Here is a 17,760-nt window from a genome sequence, read left to right on the forward strand (position 1 = left end):
GAGTAGGCGACATGGCATGAAAAGCCTCAGCTATCTCAGCGGCTTCTGTTCCAAGAAGAGACAAGTCAAAGTCTGGGACTTTGGAAAGAGTGGTATAGATATAATCGGACACTGCTTGATCATACTGCTTCTTCCCATTCTCTTTCTCAGTCTCCAAATCGCGGGCCATCTCCACGATCGTCGCCTGCGATTTCTTGACCTCAAGCTCCGCCTGTTCCTTCGCCTTGCTGAGTTCTTCGAGCTCCTTCTCCTTGGTCTTGCTGAGTTCCTCGAGCTCCTTCTCCCTCCTCGCTACTTCTTGCTTCAGCTTTTTTATGTTCTCCTGAAACTGAGCATTTTGCCTCTTCAGCGAGTCGGCTTCCTTCGAAGCAGTAGCAACAGCTTTTATGAACAGAGTCATCGACTGCGCGGCCAGCTCGGCAGATCGCGTAACAAGATCCTCATAAGGAATCTCACAGGAACTTCTCTTGCATGGCTAGGAAGTCGCGAGCTCGAACAGGTGGATCAATTACGACTTTCTTCCCCTTGTCCTGTGTGGTCTTGGCCAGCTTCTTGGAAGAGTCTGCGACAAGTGTAGCCATCGCATCGCTCTTCCTCTTTTGGGCGACAACCGGCAAAGTCGTCATTGTTCCACCCTTTGGTTTGATCTTCAGGACAGGGGCAGACTTCAGAAAAGTCATATCTGCGAATATAAATGAAAGATAAGTATAAGTCAAACCCTACCCGTCAGTTTGTAACAAGAGATGAATTACCTGAAATTTGTCGAGGAGTTTGCTTAGAAAGGCGCTTGTCTATTCGCTCTTGCTGCCTCTCGGATGGTTCTTTGTATACTGGCTCCCTTTGAAGACTTGCGTTCTCAGGAATCAGCTGATGTTCTCGCAACTTCGCAGTTGTACACAGTAATCGCCAGTCGCGATCTTGTACTGGAAGGCTCCCGAGGATTTCAGCTGTCTCCTTGCTAGTCGCGTCAAGGGTCGGTCGAACTGGTCTATCTGCGATAACAACAAAGAGCGAGTAAGCAAAAGATCTCAAAAGTTATGCAAAAAAAACGTCTAAGTCAAGAAATACGCGACATACTAGGTCTGCAATTAAAGTCAGTCCTAATCCCAGGAACTTTAAAGACATAAAACCACTTCGATTTCCAATCCCCCATGTTCGACACCATTCCTTCAACTCCATTGATTTCAGAAGTCACCCATTTGCTAAAGCAGTAGAAGCCATTATGAAGACCTACGCTTTTTATGTCGTAGAAATAGCTGAATTCTTCTACTGAGGGAGCCCTATGGACATACTCCATGTACATCGCATAGAAGGCTAGAGCAGTGCGGTAGCTGTTTGGAGTTAGCTGAAAGGGCGATACATCATATCACTTGAGAATAGCTGCGATGAAGGGGTGAAAGGGGACCGATACCCCACACCGAAGAATGGGTATTGAGACTACCACATCCTCTGTGGGAATGATCGCAGGGTTAGTAAATGGAAGATGCGCTCTCTGAGATGGCTTAGGTCGCTGAAACGCGAGTCGCAGCAAATTTAACCTCACAAAGGTGGTGAAGTCTGATTTGGAAACTCTCGAGATTAAATCCTCACACGCGGAGGGCTCGTTCAGCTGGGAATCGTCGACCGAATCTGTCCCACTCCCTTCCGCCTCCTCCTCTTCCTCACCTGACTCGCGAACTGGAGTCGTCCATTCCTCGTCCATCTCCTCGACCTCGATGTCGGGAGCATGCCTCGAATGTATAAGGTAGTCGCGTGCCGACACCGTGGACTCGCTGTCTCGAATATCGATAGTCCCAGGTTCTGCGAGTTCTTGCACCATCTTCTCGATGTCCACAGAGGACATCGGGCCTAGCTCTATTGGAGCGGCCTCCTCTTCGGAAAGTGAAGTGGGGAGAAAACTATCCTCCTCCTGGTCAGCTTCACCGTCAAATGCACGGCCTCCAGAGCCGAGCTGTTGGCTATCCGACAAATCGCTCATCTGAAAGATAGAAGATCTTTTCAGCGTGATGGATGTGTGAAAAGTAAAGTAAGTGATCTCACCCGCATTAGATTATAAAGTCACACTCGACAGAATGGTCAGCCTCCTTGCGATTACTGACCAATCCCCTCAATATGCGAGAAGAGATAAAACTATCTTGGGCAAGTAATTCACGCATCCTCGGCCAAGGGGTATACCTCCAGAAACGGCTGGGAGTTTCCCAGTGACTCAAGGGGTATGCGTTTTTTAGCATAGCCCTGAAGTTACTGGGAGACCCCCACCGTTCCGAGACTACTTATCAGCCAAAGAGTACGATCATTTGAGTATCATCGCATATTGCAAATGGCTGGGTGTACCTCAGTATCTCAAAGGGCATATAATCGCATATATGACCATTAGAATACTGAGATACACCCACCATTTGGAACGGCGATTGATACCCTTGCAACTCAGCCCGCGACATATAAAAATCCTAAAAGATCTAGCTAACAGTCAAATGGAAGTAAATCTTGGCAATATGCGAGTATTCAAGTTGTTCATCTGAACACCAGCGAATATTCAAGTTGTTCATCCGAATATCCGCGAGTATTCAAGACGTGAAACAGTGCCTATGTGTCGTGTGCGGTTATGTCAGTTTACAGGTCATATTCTATGAATTTACCCAGGTTTTCTTACCTAAAACACATAGCCTCATAAGCACATACAAGCATACATTCCTAAAAAGCCTTTAAAATACCCGAACCCAGAAGGTAAAGCATATTTTCTCCAAGCAGAAAACGAAAATGCAATGACTTGAAAACTAACCTTTAGTTCTGTTTTCTGCGATTGCTCTCGACCACTTCTGAGATTGAGAATATTGTAGAAAAAGTGGTAGAAAATCTGGAAATGGGTTTTTGAAGTTTCTGTAATAGAGGGAAAGAGGAAGTTAAGAGAAAGAGGGAAAAATGGGAGTTTTTTGATTCGTATCAAAGGGTTTAAATACCCATATCCCTTATTAATTGGGATTACGACACGTGGCAGCCAGAATGCCTAAGGTCGCCCAATCTAACGGCCAACGATGGCCACGCCTACACAAAAACCGAGGAGTTTTGTGACGTGGCACCATAAATGTAATAAAAAGTAATAATTACAGCCGTCATTTTTCGAGACCCTCGACGGGACAACCAAAAGGTCACCTCCTCGTGACAACCTTTCACCTGTCTCTCGAATAATAGTTTCCCTCAGTGACCGCTCCTGTCACGTCGCGAAACTAGGGGCATGTGTTATAGTGAGATTTCTCTCACCTATAAACTCGAGACCAGACTCCTATTTAAAGGACACGTGTATTCAGATTTCCAATGAAAGCTGAAATGTCCGTGAGAGACTTCTCGAAGTTTAGACCTCGCCCAGGATAAAACCAGCGAGATACTGCGAGTACGACCTAAGTCGAATCACGTAACCGTAATTCGCATTATGCAGGGTAGATCCAACTCGCATGTGTCAGGACATATGCGAGTATCCCCTCTATACTTCTGCAAAAGCATAGAGGTCAACTCTCTATGGTGCGAATCTGGTCCCAACGACCTAATAGCCTTGATAAACCGCTATAGGCTCACAAGTCTAGGTTCTATCAGCTCGATATGCGAGGTCTACAAGAGGCGATTGCTTAAAGACTCGAACAGTCCCTAACGCGATAATAACCTTGCGAGCTCAACAAACGGAACATGAACAGTCAACTCGCAGATGCGGAAGACGCATACGTTGATGGACTTAGTAACTGTCACTCATTTATTAATGTTAACGTTGTTTGGGTTTAATTATTGCAATTCAATATGTAAATAATGGATTAACAATGAATGCGATCCTTATGTAACCGATTGGACACCTACTTTGTATATAAAGGGGTGATCCACCATGAAAATGGCACCTACGAATCCTTTGCTACAGTGGACTAAGCAGATCACAATCTGACTGAACCACTATAACTCTTTGTCTTATTGATATTTTTCCAGCCTTGTTGATTGTTCTTGCATTCCCAGTCGAGTACTCGCCATTCTAGGTCGAATACTCGCACTTGTCACTTCCCTGAAAATTCTCTTTTTATATTAATTAAATAATACATTTTTGTGTTGCGAAATTCACTCGACAACATTAGCCATTTGATTGTATAGGTGAAAGTAATATTTAAGATTGACTAATGCCTTCGTAAGTGGAATGAACGATCACCACACACCTACCGGAGTCAAACCAGTCTAGGGGTATATACACTACAACATTTTGGGTCATTAGCGACGGATTTTTTAGCGGCCGACCCTCTCCGCCGCTAATAACAGGGGTATTAGCGGCGGACCACAATGTCCGCCGCTAACAGTGGTCGTTTATTTTTTTTTTAAGAAAATATTATTAGCGGCGGGGTCCGCCGCTAATAAACGGGTGGAATTTTTTCTGCTCATACAGTTTGAATACTATTAGCGGCGGGCCCTGCCGCTAATAGTAATTTTTTTTAGAAAAAAAATAAAACTGGAAATTTAATACTATTAGCGGCGGACTATCCGCCGCTAATGGTATTATAAATACTCCATCCGAACCCTTTCTCCCATTTTCCCCTTCTTATCTACAAATCTCAAAATTTCATTTCCCCCCATTTCTCCACCACCCCAACCCCTTGACGACGCCACCACCCCGATGGAGCAGTCGACGGAGCGGCCATTACGGTAATTTTCTGCAGTTTTTGTAAGTTTTAATTTTTTATTTTACATTTGAGATTATATAGTTTTAAGGTTTTAAATTGATATATATAATACGTTTTATATACAAATTTATATATTTAAGGTTTTAAATATTTTTAGAGATCTATAAATTATATATTCTGCATAAATTATTAAATAAATAGATAATATTAGGGTTTATAAATTAATTTGGATATTTATTTTTAAATATCTGTGTATATATATATATATTAATTTGTGTATGTAATAACATAGTAATATAAATATAAAATAATTAGTATATATCTGTGTGTTTATTTAAATATATATATTTGGATATAAATTTATATATATATCTGTGTATAAATGTATATATTTATATAGATAATTTTAGGGTTTATATGTTTAGGTATTTATTTTTTTTATTTGTGCATATATTTTAATCTGTACATATATATATTTTATTTATATATATATATTATTAATGTATAGATGTTAATGTGTATATAATTTATATATATAAGATTTATATATATATATGTATATATAAAATATATAGTATATATTAATGTGTATATAATTTATATATATTGTATACAGTGATATATATATTGTATTGTGTTATTCTGTAGTATTTTTAATTAATTTCAGTAATTGACAATATGTTATACTCTTTATTTTCAGATTGAAATGTATGTTTTTAATAATGTGTATTTGTTTGTTTTATGTTAGATTTTATTTAAATTAAATAAGTTTGTTGGTAAGTTTAGTAAAAATTTAAAAAGTAAGTTTAGTAAGTTTAGAATGATGAAAAAATTTAAAAAATTAGAAGATGAAATATATTAGTTTATAGTTTAATATGTAAAATGAATTTTTAAATAATAATATTTGTTTTCATTACATTATTAATTTATATTTATATAATTTTAAAAAGTTTAGTATTTTTTTTAGTTTTTGAATAGATTAATAAAGAATTTAAATATTAAAAATTAAAAAGATTAATTAGAAGAATTTAATTTTTTTTAATTTAAATAAAAATTACAATTAAATGAATAAAACTTTTATTTAAGTTCTTAAAAAATAATTGTTATTGTATTTTTAAGGTGGTATAAAAAATTAAAAATAATGAATAAATAAGAAAATAGTAACTTTTAATGAATTTGTTTTATAAAGATAAATTTATAAATTTAAGAATTAAGTATATAATTAGTTTAAATTTTAATAACTAATACAAATTTTTTAAATAATAATAATTCATTTAGAAAAATAATTATTTTATATTTATTTAAATTTAGAAAATATATTTATTTTTATATAAATAATAAATAACTCAAAAATTAAAAAAATTAAAAATAAAAAATTAGTAATTTAATGAATAAATTTTTTATTTAAATATGTTTTAATTCATAAAATATTCATAAAATTTTATAATAATAATAATTAATAATAAATGGTTGAAAAGAATATATCAATGTTTTGGTATACTTATAAATATATACCATAGCTTTGTTATATTTAAAAATATATCATAGCTTTTGTATAGTTGTAAATAAAGTCCAAAACAAAATTTTTCTGCACTTTTTTTGCAATATACAAGAGCGATAGATATACATGGCAAAAATTTTATTCATAAAATATCGTAACACTTTACAAATCATTCAAACTTTTAATACTTTATTTGTCGCCTACATTGTAGATGGCGACAAAGATAAGTCTTGAACTCAAATCAGAAATCGTGGTTGTCATGAATTTTGGAATGGTCTACAAGCTTTTTTAGCAATGGCATCCGAACATAAGGATTGTGATGGAAGAATTCGATGTCCTTGTGTGAGATGTTTAAATAATAGGTTTGAAAAAATAGATAGGGTTAGAGCACACGTATTTGATCGAGATTTTATGAAAGGATATGAGAAGTGGATCTATCACGGGGAGCCGGAGGATGCTGTTAATGATGTAGCAGTTGGTGATGTTGAATTAGAGGATGAAATGATTCCTATTCTAGAAGAATTCTTTCCTTCGACAACAGAGGATGTACATGGAGAAGATGAACAACCAACCACAAACCCACATTTTGATGACTTATTTGAGGAAATTGAAGCTGAATTGTATCCCGGTTGTGATTGGATTTCGTCTCTCAACTTTTTAGCAAAGTTATTGCATTTAAAAGTTAGAGGAAAAATCCCTAATAATATCTTTGAAGAAATTGTTGAAGCTGTTAAAATTTTCATTTCCGAAGGAAAATAATATTCCAATAACGTACTACGAGGCAAAAAAGAGATTGAAGAAATTAGGCTTGAGTTATGACTCTATCCATGTCTGTTCGTATAATTTTTTCTTATTTTATAAGGAGAATGCATCCAAGGAGGCTTGTCCAGTTTGCGGAACTAGTCGTTGGGTTACTTCCGAGAACGGTAAAGGAAAAAATGTTCCTTGCAAAGTTATACGATACTTTCTGTTGACACCTCGACTGAAAAGATTATATAGTTCGAGGATTACAGCAAAGAGCATGACATGGCATCATACTTGTAAATCAAAAGATGATGGGGTGATGCGACACCCGATCGATGGTCTTGCTTGGAAAGACTTTGATGCAAAACATCCTGAGTTTGCAAGTGACACTACTACAAAAATGGGATTCAGTGACCCACTTTGAGAGACTCTAAATAATTTTAGTGACACTTCATTGCGCGTCACTAATGTGGCTGTCAGGAAATGTAATTTTCAGTGACACTTAGTACGAGTCACTAAAATATTTTAGACTCTCTCACCGCGCGTCACTATAGACTTTTAAAAACTCACATTGTCAGACTGTAAAGACAATAGTCACACTCACAGAGTGTCACTATATCTATATTTTTTCTCTTTTTAATAATTTTCTTGATAACAGCCACACTCAAAGAACGTCTCCATATCATATTTTTTTTTTAAAAAAATAAATAATATATATTATATATTTTATTTTTGTTTTTCTTAAAAAAAATTAAAACTGCAAAATAATAAATATTAGATTCAATAATAACAATAATTTTTTGTGTATTTATGTGGTTACACTGAATTATACTAAAAATATAAATTATTTTACAATTTAATCTTGATTTACTCAGGAAATAAATAAAAATCTTAACTAAATCAAAATGGGTATAAACTACAAAAAAATTAATAAATTACAATATAACAAAACATATCCATAATTTGGAGCTTCCAAGCCTTTGGATTTAGCCTTTGGATTTGGATGTTCTTAAGACCTAAGAACATACAAAAAAAAAAAAATATCAGAAAAATATTATTACTAATAGGAAATCTAAAAAATACATACATGAATTATCATGAACACAAAATAACCATGCCATTGCCATTGAACCCAAAAAGAGAAATCTATACAATCTTCAAAACCCAAAAAATAAAATAAAATAAAAAATAGTCAATACAGTCGCACCTGACCAGGGTGCTAGCCTCGCCATCGCATCCATGGCCTAAACCCTTCGGCGTTGTCTTCCATGACCTAAACCTGTCCATCTTCAATATTAAATTGGCCACTAAATGACCTATTCCATGTAATCACACACATCACTCTAGCAGAGTGGTCAATATGCTCTGTTAAACACAACAAAAAAAAATTTAATTCAGATTCCAAACAAAAAAAAATGACACCTTTAATATCAAAATTAATATCAAAATGCAAACTTTTTTTTACCTCGATTATCAGCAAAACTCGAGTGATAGTGAAATCGGGTTGCCTCAAGCATCTTCGAAACCTCATGGGTACTCTCAGAAGCTTTCAGAAAATGATCATCAAGATCATTAAATAGCTTAACTAAATTAATACTTTTACCACTCATTCTTTTTGCATCACCTAAACTTGAATCTACTTGCTTAACCTTCTTCATACTCTTCCCAGCAGCAACAACAACGTCAACAACATTCGGAGGAGGAGGCGGCGGAGTATCCAGAGGAGGTTCATCCACCGCTACAACCTCCGGCATGGGTTCCTCCAAATCGCCCCATTCTATTCGAACCAATCCATTAGCCTTCATCTCCAGCCAGAGCCTATTTTCCGTCGGAGAGGGGAGAGAGAGATGGAAAAGATTGAGAACAGCTAGGGGCGATTAGGCTCATCCACGCCTGGCGGTGACAAACGCTGAAGCCTTGCTTCAGTATGGAGTCTTCAGACAGCAAAGAAGAAACGAGAAGAGAAAATTAAGTTTGGGAGAAAGAGAAATTTTTAGGGTTTTTAATAAATTTTACCTTTTAATTCATTTTTTTATTATTATATTTATTTTATATTATTATTTATTTTTTTTGTATTGGCTGATAAAAGAGCTAATACTTTATTTTAATTTATTAAGAGAGAGAATGTGGTGAGATTTACTAGGGACCATTAATATTATATATATTATTTATTTATTAATTGAGCTGTATTTTTTTATATATAAAAAAAATATAATTATGATATAGTGACGCACCAGATGAGTAGGGATATATTTATCCATTCACGCTTGGCGTGTCACTGTATATTAATCTTTTTTTAAATTAATAAAAATCTGAAAATTTTAAGTTTTAATCTTTAGTGACACTCCATATTTTTAGTGACACACATTATAAGAGACTAACACTGAATATTTAGAGTCTAATTGTGCATGTCACTAAAAATCACTCCCAACTCTTTAGTGACCCACAATTTTTTGCGTGTCACTAAATAGTGTCACTAAAAGGCTAAATTGTAGTAGTGTGACCCAAGAAATGTTCGACTATGGTTAGCTGCTGTTGGATTTAATCCATTTGGCAACATGAGTCTTGCATACAGTATGTGGCCAGTGGTGTTGGCTAATTATAATCTACCACCTTGGTTATGTATGAAAGATAATTATGTTTTGCTATCGACCCTAATTCCTGGTGCAAAATCTCTAGCAAAAGGATTGTTGATGTGTAGTCTTTTAAAGACCTCTAGAAATTTTGAGAACTACTTGTCTAGATTGGTCTTTCGGAGTCTCTAGGGATAAGGTATCTTCACATGATGATCAATGCTGATTGGTGGAGATTGTTGTTGTGGTGCACGACTATCAATATCCTTCTTTTCTGTTGATGTTGGAGTTGGTGCCGGTTGATCTTTAATATCTTCATCCACTGGTTGTATTATCTCAGGCCCCTCATATTTCTTACCGCTCCTCAGGGTAATTGCCTTGCAGTTTTCTTTAGGATTAACTTCAGTTGTACTAGGCAAATTTCCCTGAGGACGGGTTGCTACCTGAGTTGCTAGTTGTCCCATTTGAGTTTGCAAATCTTTAATGGAAGATCTAGTTTCTGTCATAAATTGTAACAATAAATCTGTCAGAAGACCAGAATTCCCACTAGAGTTTTGCTGCTGAGTCTGTTGTTGGTTTCAAAACTTGTTCTGATTTCGCTGTTGATAGAACCCACTATTCCTTCATTTTCCTCCTTGGTTGAACCCAAAGTTGTTGTTTTGAGAATAATTTCCAATGACTTTTGCTTCATCCATTGGCAGATTATTCACATCTTCCTGTCACTCAGAAAAGTGATGAGGTCCTCCACATAGCTCACAGACCACTTGAGCTTGTTTGGCTTGCATAACCATCAGCTTTGTTAGGGCCTCTACCTGGGCTGTCAGCTTTGTAATGGCATCCACCTCTAACATTCCAGCTTCCTTCTTTGTCTGGCTTCTTTCAGTTGGCCACTACTGATTATTCAGGGCCATCTCCTCCAACAGATCATAAGCCTCATTCACACTCTTCCTCATAAATGCTCCACTAGCTGCAGCATCTATAAGAGTTCTAGTGTTTCCTACCAGCCCGTTGTAAAAGTTGTGAACCAGGATCCACTTCTCAATACCATGATGAGGGCACTTTCTGATTAAATCCTTGAACCTCTCCCAAGACTCATGGAGAGACTCATTCTCTTGTTGACAGAAATTGTTGATCTCTCCTCGCAGCTTAGCAAACTTTGCTGGGGGAAAGAACTTAGACAGAAATTTAGTAGCCAAGTCATTCCATGTAGCTATAGAATTCGGTGGCAAGGAGATTAACCAACTCTTGGCTCTTTCTCTGAGTGAGAATGGAAACAGTCTCAAATGGATGGCGTCATCACTAACCCCATTGACTTTGAAAGTCTGACATAACTCCATGAAGTTTGATAGATGCAGATTGGGGTCTTCAGAAGGGAGTCCACCAAACTGGATTGAAGACTGCACCATTTGAAGTACGGCAGGCTTAATTTCAAAGTTGTTAGCATCCAGTTCTGGTGGTCTGATGCATGACTGAACCCCCGTAAGGGTCGGGAGAATATAATCTCTCAAGCTGCGGCCATTAGGTTGATCTTCAACGGCACCGCCATTATTACCGTTGTTGCCTCCATTATTCGCAGCATTAGCATTACCAGCCATGATTTCTGGTGTTTCTAAAGTTGCTGAAACACTTTCTTGCCTCTTGTCTTTCTGTTTCTCCTACAAGTCTTTTCGATTTCAGGATCAACTGGTATTATGACTGCTTGTCCTTGACGGCGCATATACTTAGAATTCCTGAAATAGATAAAGAAAATATTGCAAGAAACAGATTAGCAAATAGCAAGAAAAATAGACCAAAGCAGAAGTTAGTATAATTTTATGTAATATCAATCTTTATACAATTTCCCGGTAACGGCGCAAAAAACTTGCTACGAAAATTATTAAATACTACGCAAGTGCACGCAATCAAGTAGTATACTCACGCAAGTGAGGTCGAACTACAGGGAATTGGATTAATTACTACTAAATTATACTTATAATTCTATTTGGCAAATCAATAGTTTTTATGATTCAAAAGAATGAAAGTAATTCAGAAAACTTAAATAACACAAGTGAAAGTTGAGCAAGATGAGATAATAGGGAGGAGAATCCTGTTGTTTGTTTACCCAATTGTTAATGCCTAATTGTTATCCTTTTCTTGAAGTGAATGACAGATTATAAACTAACCTAACTCTTTTCAGATCTTTTAGGTTCTAAATCACATGTTCTCTAATTAATCTCTTAATTAAACTAACATGAAATCATCATTAAGCAATAATCTACTTGTCACAGAAGTCATGTGAATACTCTCGTTTCACATAGAACATCGATTATCCAATTTTAGCATTCTCAATTCTCACTTTTCAGATTTTGAATTGAGATCATAGAACATGTAGAAGGTGATCAAGCTTACACATGGAATTAAACACAAATAAAGATAATTTCACAATCGAGAATGGAGGAATGGCAATTATTCATTAACTAGGTAAAAACTTTAAACAACAATCATCATCCTCCCTAAACGGGAAATTTAGTTCATAATTAAATCCATAACCATTCCTATAACAATATTCAGCATAAAGAAATTAAAAAGGAATAGAGAAAGAAACTGTTGGTGGAATGACTCTGGATCTTCACTTTGATTTCCTCTGCTCTTCTTGCCGCTTTCTGCTGTGTTTTAGGGTTCCAAATCGCTTCCCCTAATTTTCAATCGCAGTTTTCTATTTATAACTAATTTTTAAGGTTCGTTGGACGAATTTCCCCTTGGTCGTACGGGCTCTCGCCGCGGCCACAATGTTCCTCGCCGCGGCCAGATGAGCTTCTGAAAACCGTGCTTCTGTTCTGACTTTATGGCCGCGACGAGGGTGTATCTCGCCGCGGCTGGGGCATCAAAAATTGTGTCCTCTGTCTTCGAGTTATGGCCGCGGCCACAGTGATCTAGCCGCGGCCAAAAGTGCATTGAACCTAAAATTGGCATTTTTCTTGGCTCCGCTTATCTTTTATTGCACTCTTGCAACCCGAGGCCTTTATTACTTCGAAGAACCTGAAAACATAGAAAACACGCATAATTCTGTCCTAAAACAACGAAAAGTGAACATAAAATTGATCCAAAATATAGGCTAAAAATAGCCTAACAGGCACAAAGGAGGAGAAGTTTGCACAAACCCTTATCGGTTTGTTGTTTCTACGCCCTCTTATTTTGAGGGGAAGTTTTATGGTTTTAGTTTTAAATCCTTTATGTTTTATTCGTGTTAGTGCTTGTATTCAAGGAAGGTATTTTTTATGTATCGTTAACATGTTTGTTACAGTGTTTTGTAATTAATTTTGTCTACCAAATTGCAAAAGAGGGAGATTGTAAAGTCTTTAGTTGGTATATTTGGTAAAGATGATAAAATTAATTATATTTGGTATTTTCGAAATTAGTTGTTTATTACATTTATTTTTTTTCGAAAATAGTTTCTCTTTTCTTAGTGTGAAAAGTCTTTTGAATAAATATATGTGATTTTCTTATTTAAATGATTTGGTATTTACTTTGTATATTTAAGGAAAGTCTATATATTTATTTCATTAATTCTCTTTTGATTTCCTAGTCAAGAAAACGTGTAGAGCTATGTTTTTAATGTATATTTTGTTATTTTTATTTATATAAGGAAACTTTGTTGAAAATCTGTCCAAGTACAGTGAATCTATTTGAACGGATTGACATTTTGTTTGAACAGATTATGACTTTTCTTTTTGGAGAATATTTTCCATTTATTATTTTATTATTTCCTTTGTTGTAAAGCACGGCCTGCTGTGTATTTATTGAGAATATATTGTTTCTCAGGTTGTGGCTTTATATGAAAAAAATAAAATATTTTATTATGTAATAATTATACTATATCTATATATGGTATTTATTTATAATTAATTTATTTGATTCCTCCTCTGATATGATCTCATTCATCTGTGCAGCTAAGTTGTGTGATGTCCAAAGAATATTTCGTGGGAATGAACTTGGCTTTAATGGAGTCTAGATTCACAATGCTGACTAGACAGATCAGGATTTCGTCTGCACACTTTCCATATCTATTCAGACAGAATTTCATCATTTAATGAGTTTTTGTAAGGAAACTAATTTTTTTTTCTTTGTATTCAGACCTTTGGAGCTCGGTTTTAGGGGTCATTTATCAATCTAAATATGACCTAAACCAGCAGCAAAAGGTTGAACTCTTCTACTTCTTAATTTCCTATATTTTTAGAAGAGATTTTTTTTTTTGTAAATGATAGTTGTCCTGCTATTCTTTGGTGATGAGTTTGTGTGTCTTTGAGATTACTGTTATGTAAGTAAATTCTAAAGTGAAGAGCATAAAGAATATATAAAGAACAACCTTCGGGGGAAGGTTCATCAAAGTCTTGCTTCTAGAGGAAGCAAGCACGGCTATCTTTGGGAGAAATTTTTTCTAAAAGACTTGCTTTGAGAGGAAGTAAGCACCGCTATCTTCAGGAATTAAGTACCGCTATCTTCAGGAGAAGATTTCTACAAGTCTTGCTTTGAGAGGAAGCAAAGCACTGCTATCTTCGGGAGAAGATTTCTACAAGTCTTGCATTGGGAGGAAGCAAGCATTCATCAAGTAATTTGAAGGGAGTTCAAACCTTGGAGTCTTAAGGAGATTCATTCAGAAAATATGAGTACATCAAGCTTGCGGTAAAATCATTAGAGGAAGTCTATGTTTTGTTTAAGTCAATTACTTTGTACTTGTTGAAATTTAACTAATGAATCTTATCTCTGGGCATGGCCCCTGGACTATTAGCGATCAACATGAATTGTTGATACTACGTACAAAATATCGTGTGTTATTTTAATCTTTGTAATTTTACTATTTTTGCAGTATATTTCTGATATATTAGGTTTGGTTTTTGATAGAGCATGTTTTAATTCTATTCAAATAATTTCATAGCAGTTTCACATTAATTCAATTATTTAATAATTTCACTTAGTAATATTAAAAACGAAATTTCAACGTTGTTAGGGTTTTTCATTCCTACGGAGAATGTTTTTCACAATCTTCAACTTTGTTACTCCATAGAGGCTAGAGTAGAAGTGAAAAGAGATGTAGGCTTCTTAACTAACAAATGGTAATAAAATGGGCCATAAATAGAAAGTTTGCTTGTTTGTGTAGGTGCAAAACTAAATTGTGGGCACTATTAACACGCATGGATTGATATGTAATAACTTTTGCAAGCATTCTTTAAGTGCCTGCAAAATTAATCCAATTTGTTCACACAATTGATGTATTGTAGTACTTGAATTTATTAATGTTGCGTATTAATAATTAGTTATGAATGAATGCGCTTGGGAAAGAATTAATTCTTGTAATAACTATTATGCCTATAAAAATATTAGTTTGTGGTTTAATTTTAATAATGTTAAAAGTAGGGGCAAAACAATACTCTTTACAAAAGTTAAGAGGCAAATCCACTAGTTAATGTTTCCTATAAAATGATGAGAACATGATATTTTTTTTTCTTTACATAAACATGACCATAGTTTTTGTGTTTATTAATATTGATGATTTTTCCATCAAGAGGATTGTGGCACGAGGATCGATGTGGTGGAATGAATGGAAAAGAGTTGAATAACAATGAAGATGGAAGTTTGAGGAAGAGAGGCAAAAGAAGAAGCATATGTTCATTGAACGCAACATGGCTAGAGTGACATACGTACAACAGTTCCAAACACAGATGAACCCTTTGTGATGACTATAATAAAATAGCCAAGAAACACAGAAGATTAATTAATTGAGAGCGAAATTCAAAGCATCAAAGTACTAACTTATTCACTACTTGAGACTAGCTCAAGTGATCATAGGAGGGTGCGTGTGTGTTGGAGGTCCTGAGTTCGAATCTCAAATTATTCATGGTTGTAATATATAAACGCTTAAAAAAAAAAAAAAAAAAAAAAAAAAAAGAAACTTATTCTTATTGGACCACCAATTACCAAGAGCATATAGAGCTCACGTCAGCCCTAGGCTGAAAATTCTTCTAACAAGACATTCAACAAGCTTTCTTAATTTCTTCTTAGTTTCCTATATTAAGCTTTGATTTGTTTGACCGTAGTCATCAACCATGACGATATAGTCCATGTACTTGTAATCATAAATATATGAAAATAATGATGATTTCCTTAATTATAGCTATATATGTTCAACGCATAAGATAGAAGAAAAGAAAAGATCATTTAAAAAGTTAATGTTGTTTGGCTAACATTTTCTTTTTTAAATATATAATGTTTGACTAGCATTTTTGAAAAATTATTTTAGATCTTTTTACATAAAAAAATCAATATTCTATACCATACCACGACATGGACCTACCCGGACCCGCCCGACATCAGACTCGAGCCCAAACTCGGACTGGGACTCAGGATCTTGAATTGACCCTAGGACCCAAACCTGGACTGGGGTCCAAGTTCACGTTCAGGTGTAGATCCAGGTCTAGGTTTGGGTCTGAGTCCTATGTCTGAGTTTAGGTCCTGGTCCTAAGGTCGGGTACAAGTCCGAGTCTAGGTCCAATGCTGGATTTGGGTTCGGGTCCATGTATATGTCCGAGTCCTAGGTTTGGGTTCAAGTCCTAAATTCAGGTCCGGGTATATGAGAGGAAATGTAAAAAAGAATATGTTAGACAAAAATATAAAGTAGTTTCTGCAAATCGAAAATAATAATTTGATTTTTTTTATTTTTTTATGAATAAGATTCATTGTATTGCTCACTTTTCAAAATTTACAACCATCTATTACAAAAAAATCATTACATCTTAAGCTCTACTCAAAAACTCAAAATAATCCCAAAGTTTTTGTTTTCATTTTAAAATAGCAATAAGTCCAAGAATATAGAAGTTTTTTAGCTGTATTTTCAGTTTCCAATATTTACTATTGTATTTTTAAAAATGAGAATAGAAAATTATTTTTTGTCATTATAAAAATTAAATGGTGTTTAGCTGATCAGACTTTTTAAAACTATTTTTAGATTTTTTTGGGTAAATATCATATCAGACCACGTGTTTAGCAAAAGTTACTAATTGGACCCTCTGTTTTGTTAAATAACAAAATAGACCCTGTATTTTCTAAAATTGTACAAATAGGACCCTGAACTGATTTTTTGTCAAAATAAAACTTAATAATTATCTAATATAAAGATGCTATGACAAAACTGGTTACATTTTTTATATCTGTTCGTGTAACAAATTGTCTTAAAGTTGGTCATATTAAAAAATAAAATTGTTAAAAATTGAGTTTAGGGTCCTATTTTGACCATTTTTTGAAAATATAGGGTCAATTTTGTCATTTAACAAAACAGAGGGTCCAATTGGTAACTTTTACAAAACACAAGGTCCAAAATGGTATTTACCCATGTTTTAAGTTAAAAAATATTCAATATTCTACACCATACCATGACATGAACCCATCATACCTCGAACTGAACTCCGGACTCAGACCTAGACCCCGACCCTGAACCCTGGCCCGTACCTAAACCTGGACTTGGACCCTAATCCCAGACCCAAACTCGAACCCGGACCTCAGACCCCAAACCCTAGCTAGACCCAAACCCAGACCCGGACCCCAAACTTGGGGGTCCGGTCTAGGTTTGGAATCTGGGTTCAGGTCATAGGTTTTAGGATCTTGGTCCGGATTTGGGGTTCGAGTCTGAGGTCTGAGTTTGGGTCCATTATTCGGGGTCCGAGTCTGTTGTTTGGGGTTTTGGGTCTGGGGTCTAGGTCCATTGACCAAGGCCTTAGTTCGGGTCAGGGTCCGAGACCTAGGTTCAGGTCTATGTCTAGAGTCCAGGTTCCGGGTCTAGGTCTAGACTTTGGGCCTTGATATGGGTTTGAGGTTTGAGTTCGCGTCCATTGTTTAAGGTTTAAGGTTCAGGTTTGGGGTCTGAGTCTGGATCTAGGTTCGTTATTCGGGGTCAGAGTGTGTTGTTCAGGGTTCGGGTCCGGGGTCTAGGTCTGTTGACCAAGGCCCTAGTTTGGGTTAGGATCAGGGTCTGAGGTTCGGGTTTGGGTCTAGGGTCTAGGGTCCACGTCTTGACTTCATGCCTTGGTACAGGTTCAGGGTTTGAGTTTGGGCCCGTTGTTCGAGGTCCAAGGTTCGGGCCTTAATTCGTGTCAAGGTGTAGGGTTTGGGTCTAGGTCGAGGTCCGAATCTAGGCTCCAGGTCTAAGTCTGAGTCCGGGTCCAGTGTTTGGGTATGTGAGCAAAAATGTAAAATATAACATGTTAGAAAAAATTATTTTTGAAAATAAAAAACAACATTTTGATGTAATCTGTTTTCTAGT

General features: G+C 35.8%; 1 protein-coding gene and 1 non-coding gene across 2 annotated transcripts; one reads left to right on the top strand and one right to left on the bottom strand.

Annotated features, from left to right (window-relative positions):
* Positions 1-7,966: 7,966 nt before the first annotated feature.
* LOC115718805 (uncharacterized) lies at positions 7,967-8,892 on the bottom strand. The gene is made up of 2 exons (XM_030647626.2): positions 8,360-8,892; positions 7,967-8,259 (listed from the first exon to the last, which is right to left on the bottom strand). Exons 1-2 carry the CDS (start codon positions 8,697-8,699, stop codon positions 8,168-8,170), a joined length of 432 nt encoding a protein of 143 aa, XP_030503486.1. The 5' UTR covers positions 8,700-8,892; the 3' UTR covers positions 7,967-8,167.
* Positions 8,893-10,508: 1,616 nt separating this feature from the next.
* LOC115721494 (small nucleolar RNA R71) lies at positions 10,509-10,615 on the top strand. Its single transcript, XR_004012513.2, has one exon. It is a non-coding gene; the product is annotated as a small nucleolar RNA R71 (small nucleolar RNA).
* The last annotated feature ends 7,145 nt before the right edge of the window (positions 10,616-17,760 follow it).

This window comes from Cannabis sativa, chromosome 2 (assembly GCF_029168945.1).
Source record: "Cannabis sativa cultivar Pink pepper isolate KNU-18-1 chromosome 2, ASM2916894v1, whole genome shotgun sequence".
In the NCBI taxonomy this organism is placed as follows: domain Eukaryota; kingdom Viridiplantae; phylum Streptophyta; class Magnoliopsida; order Rosales; family Cannabaceae; genus Cannabis; species Cannabis sativa.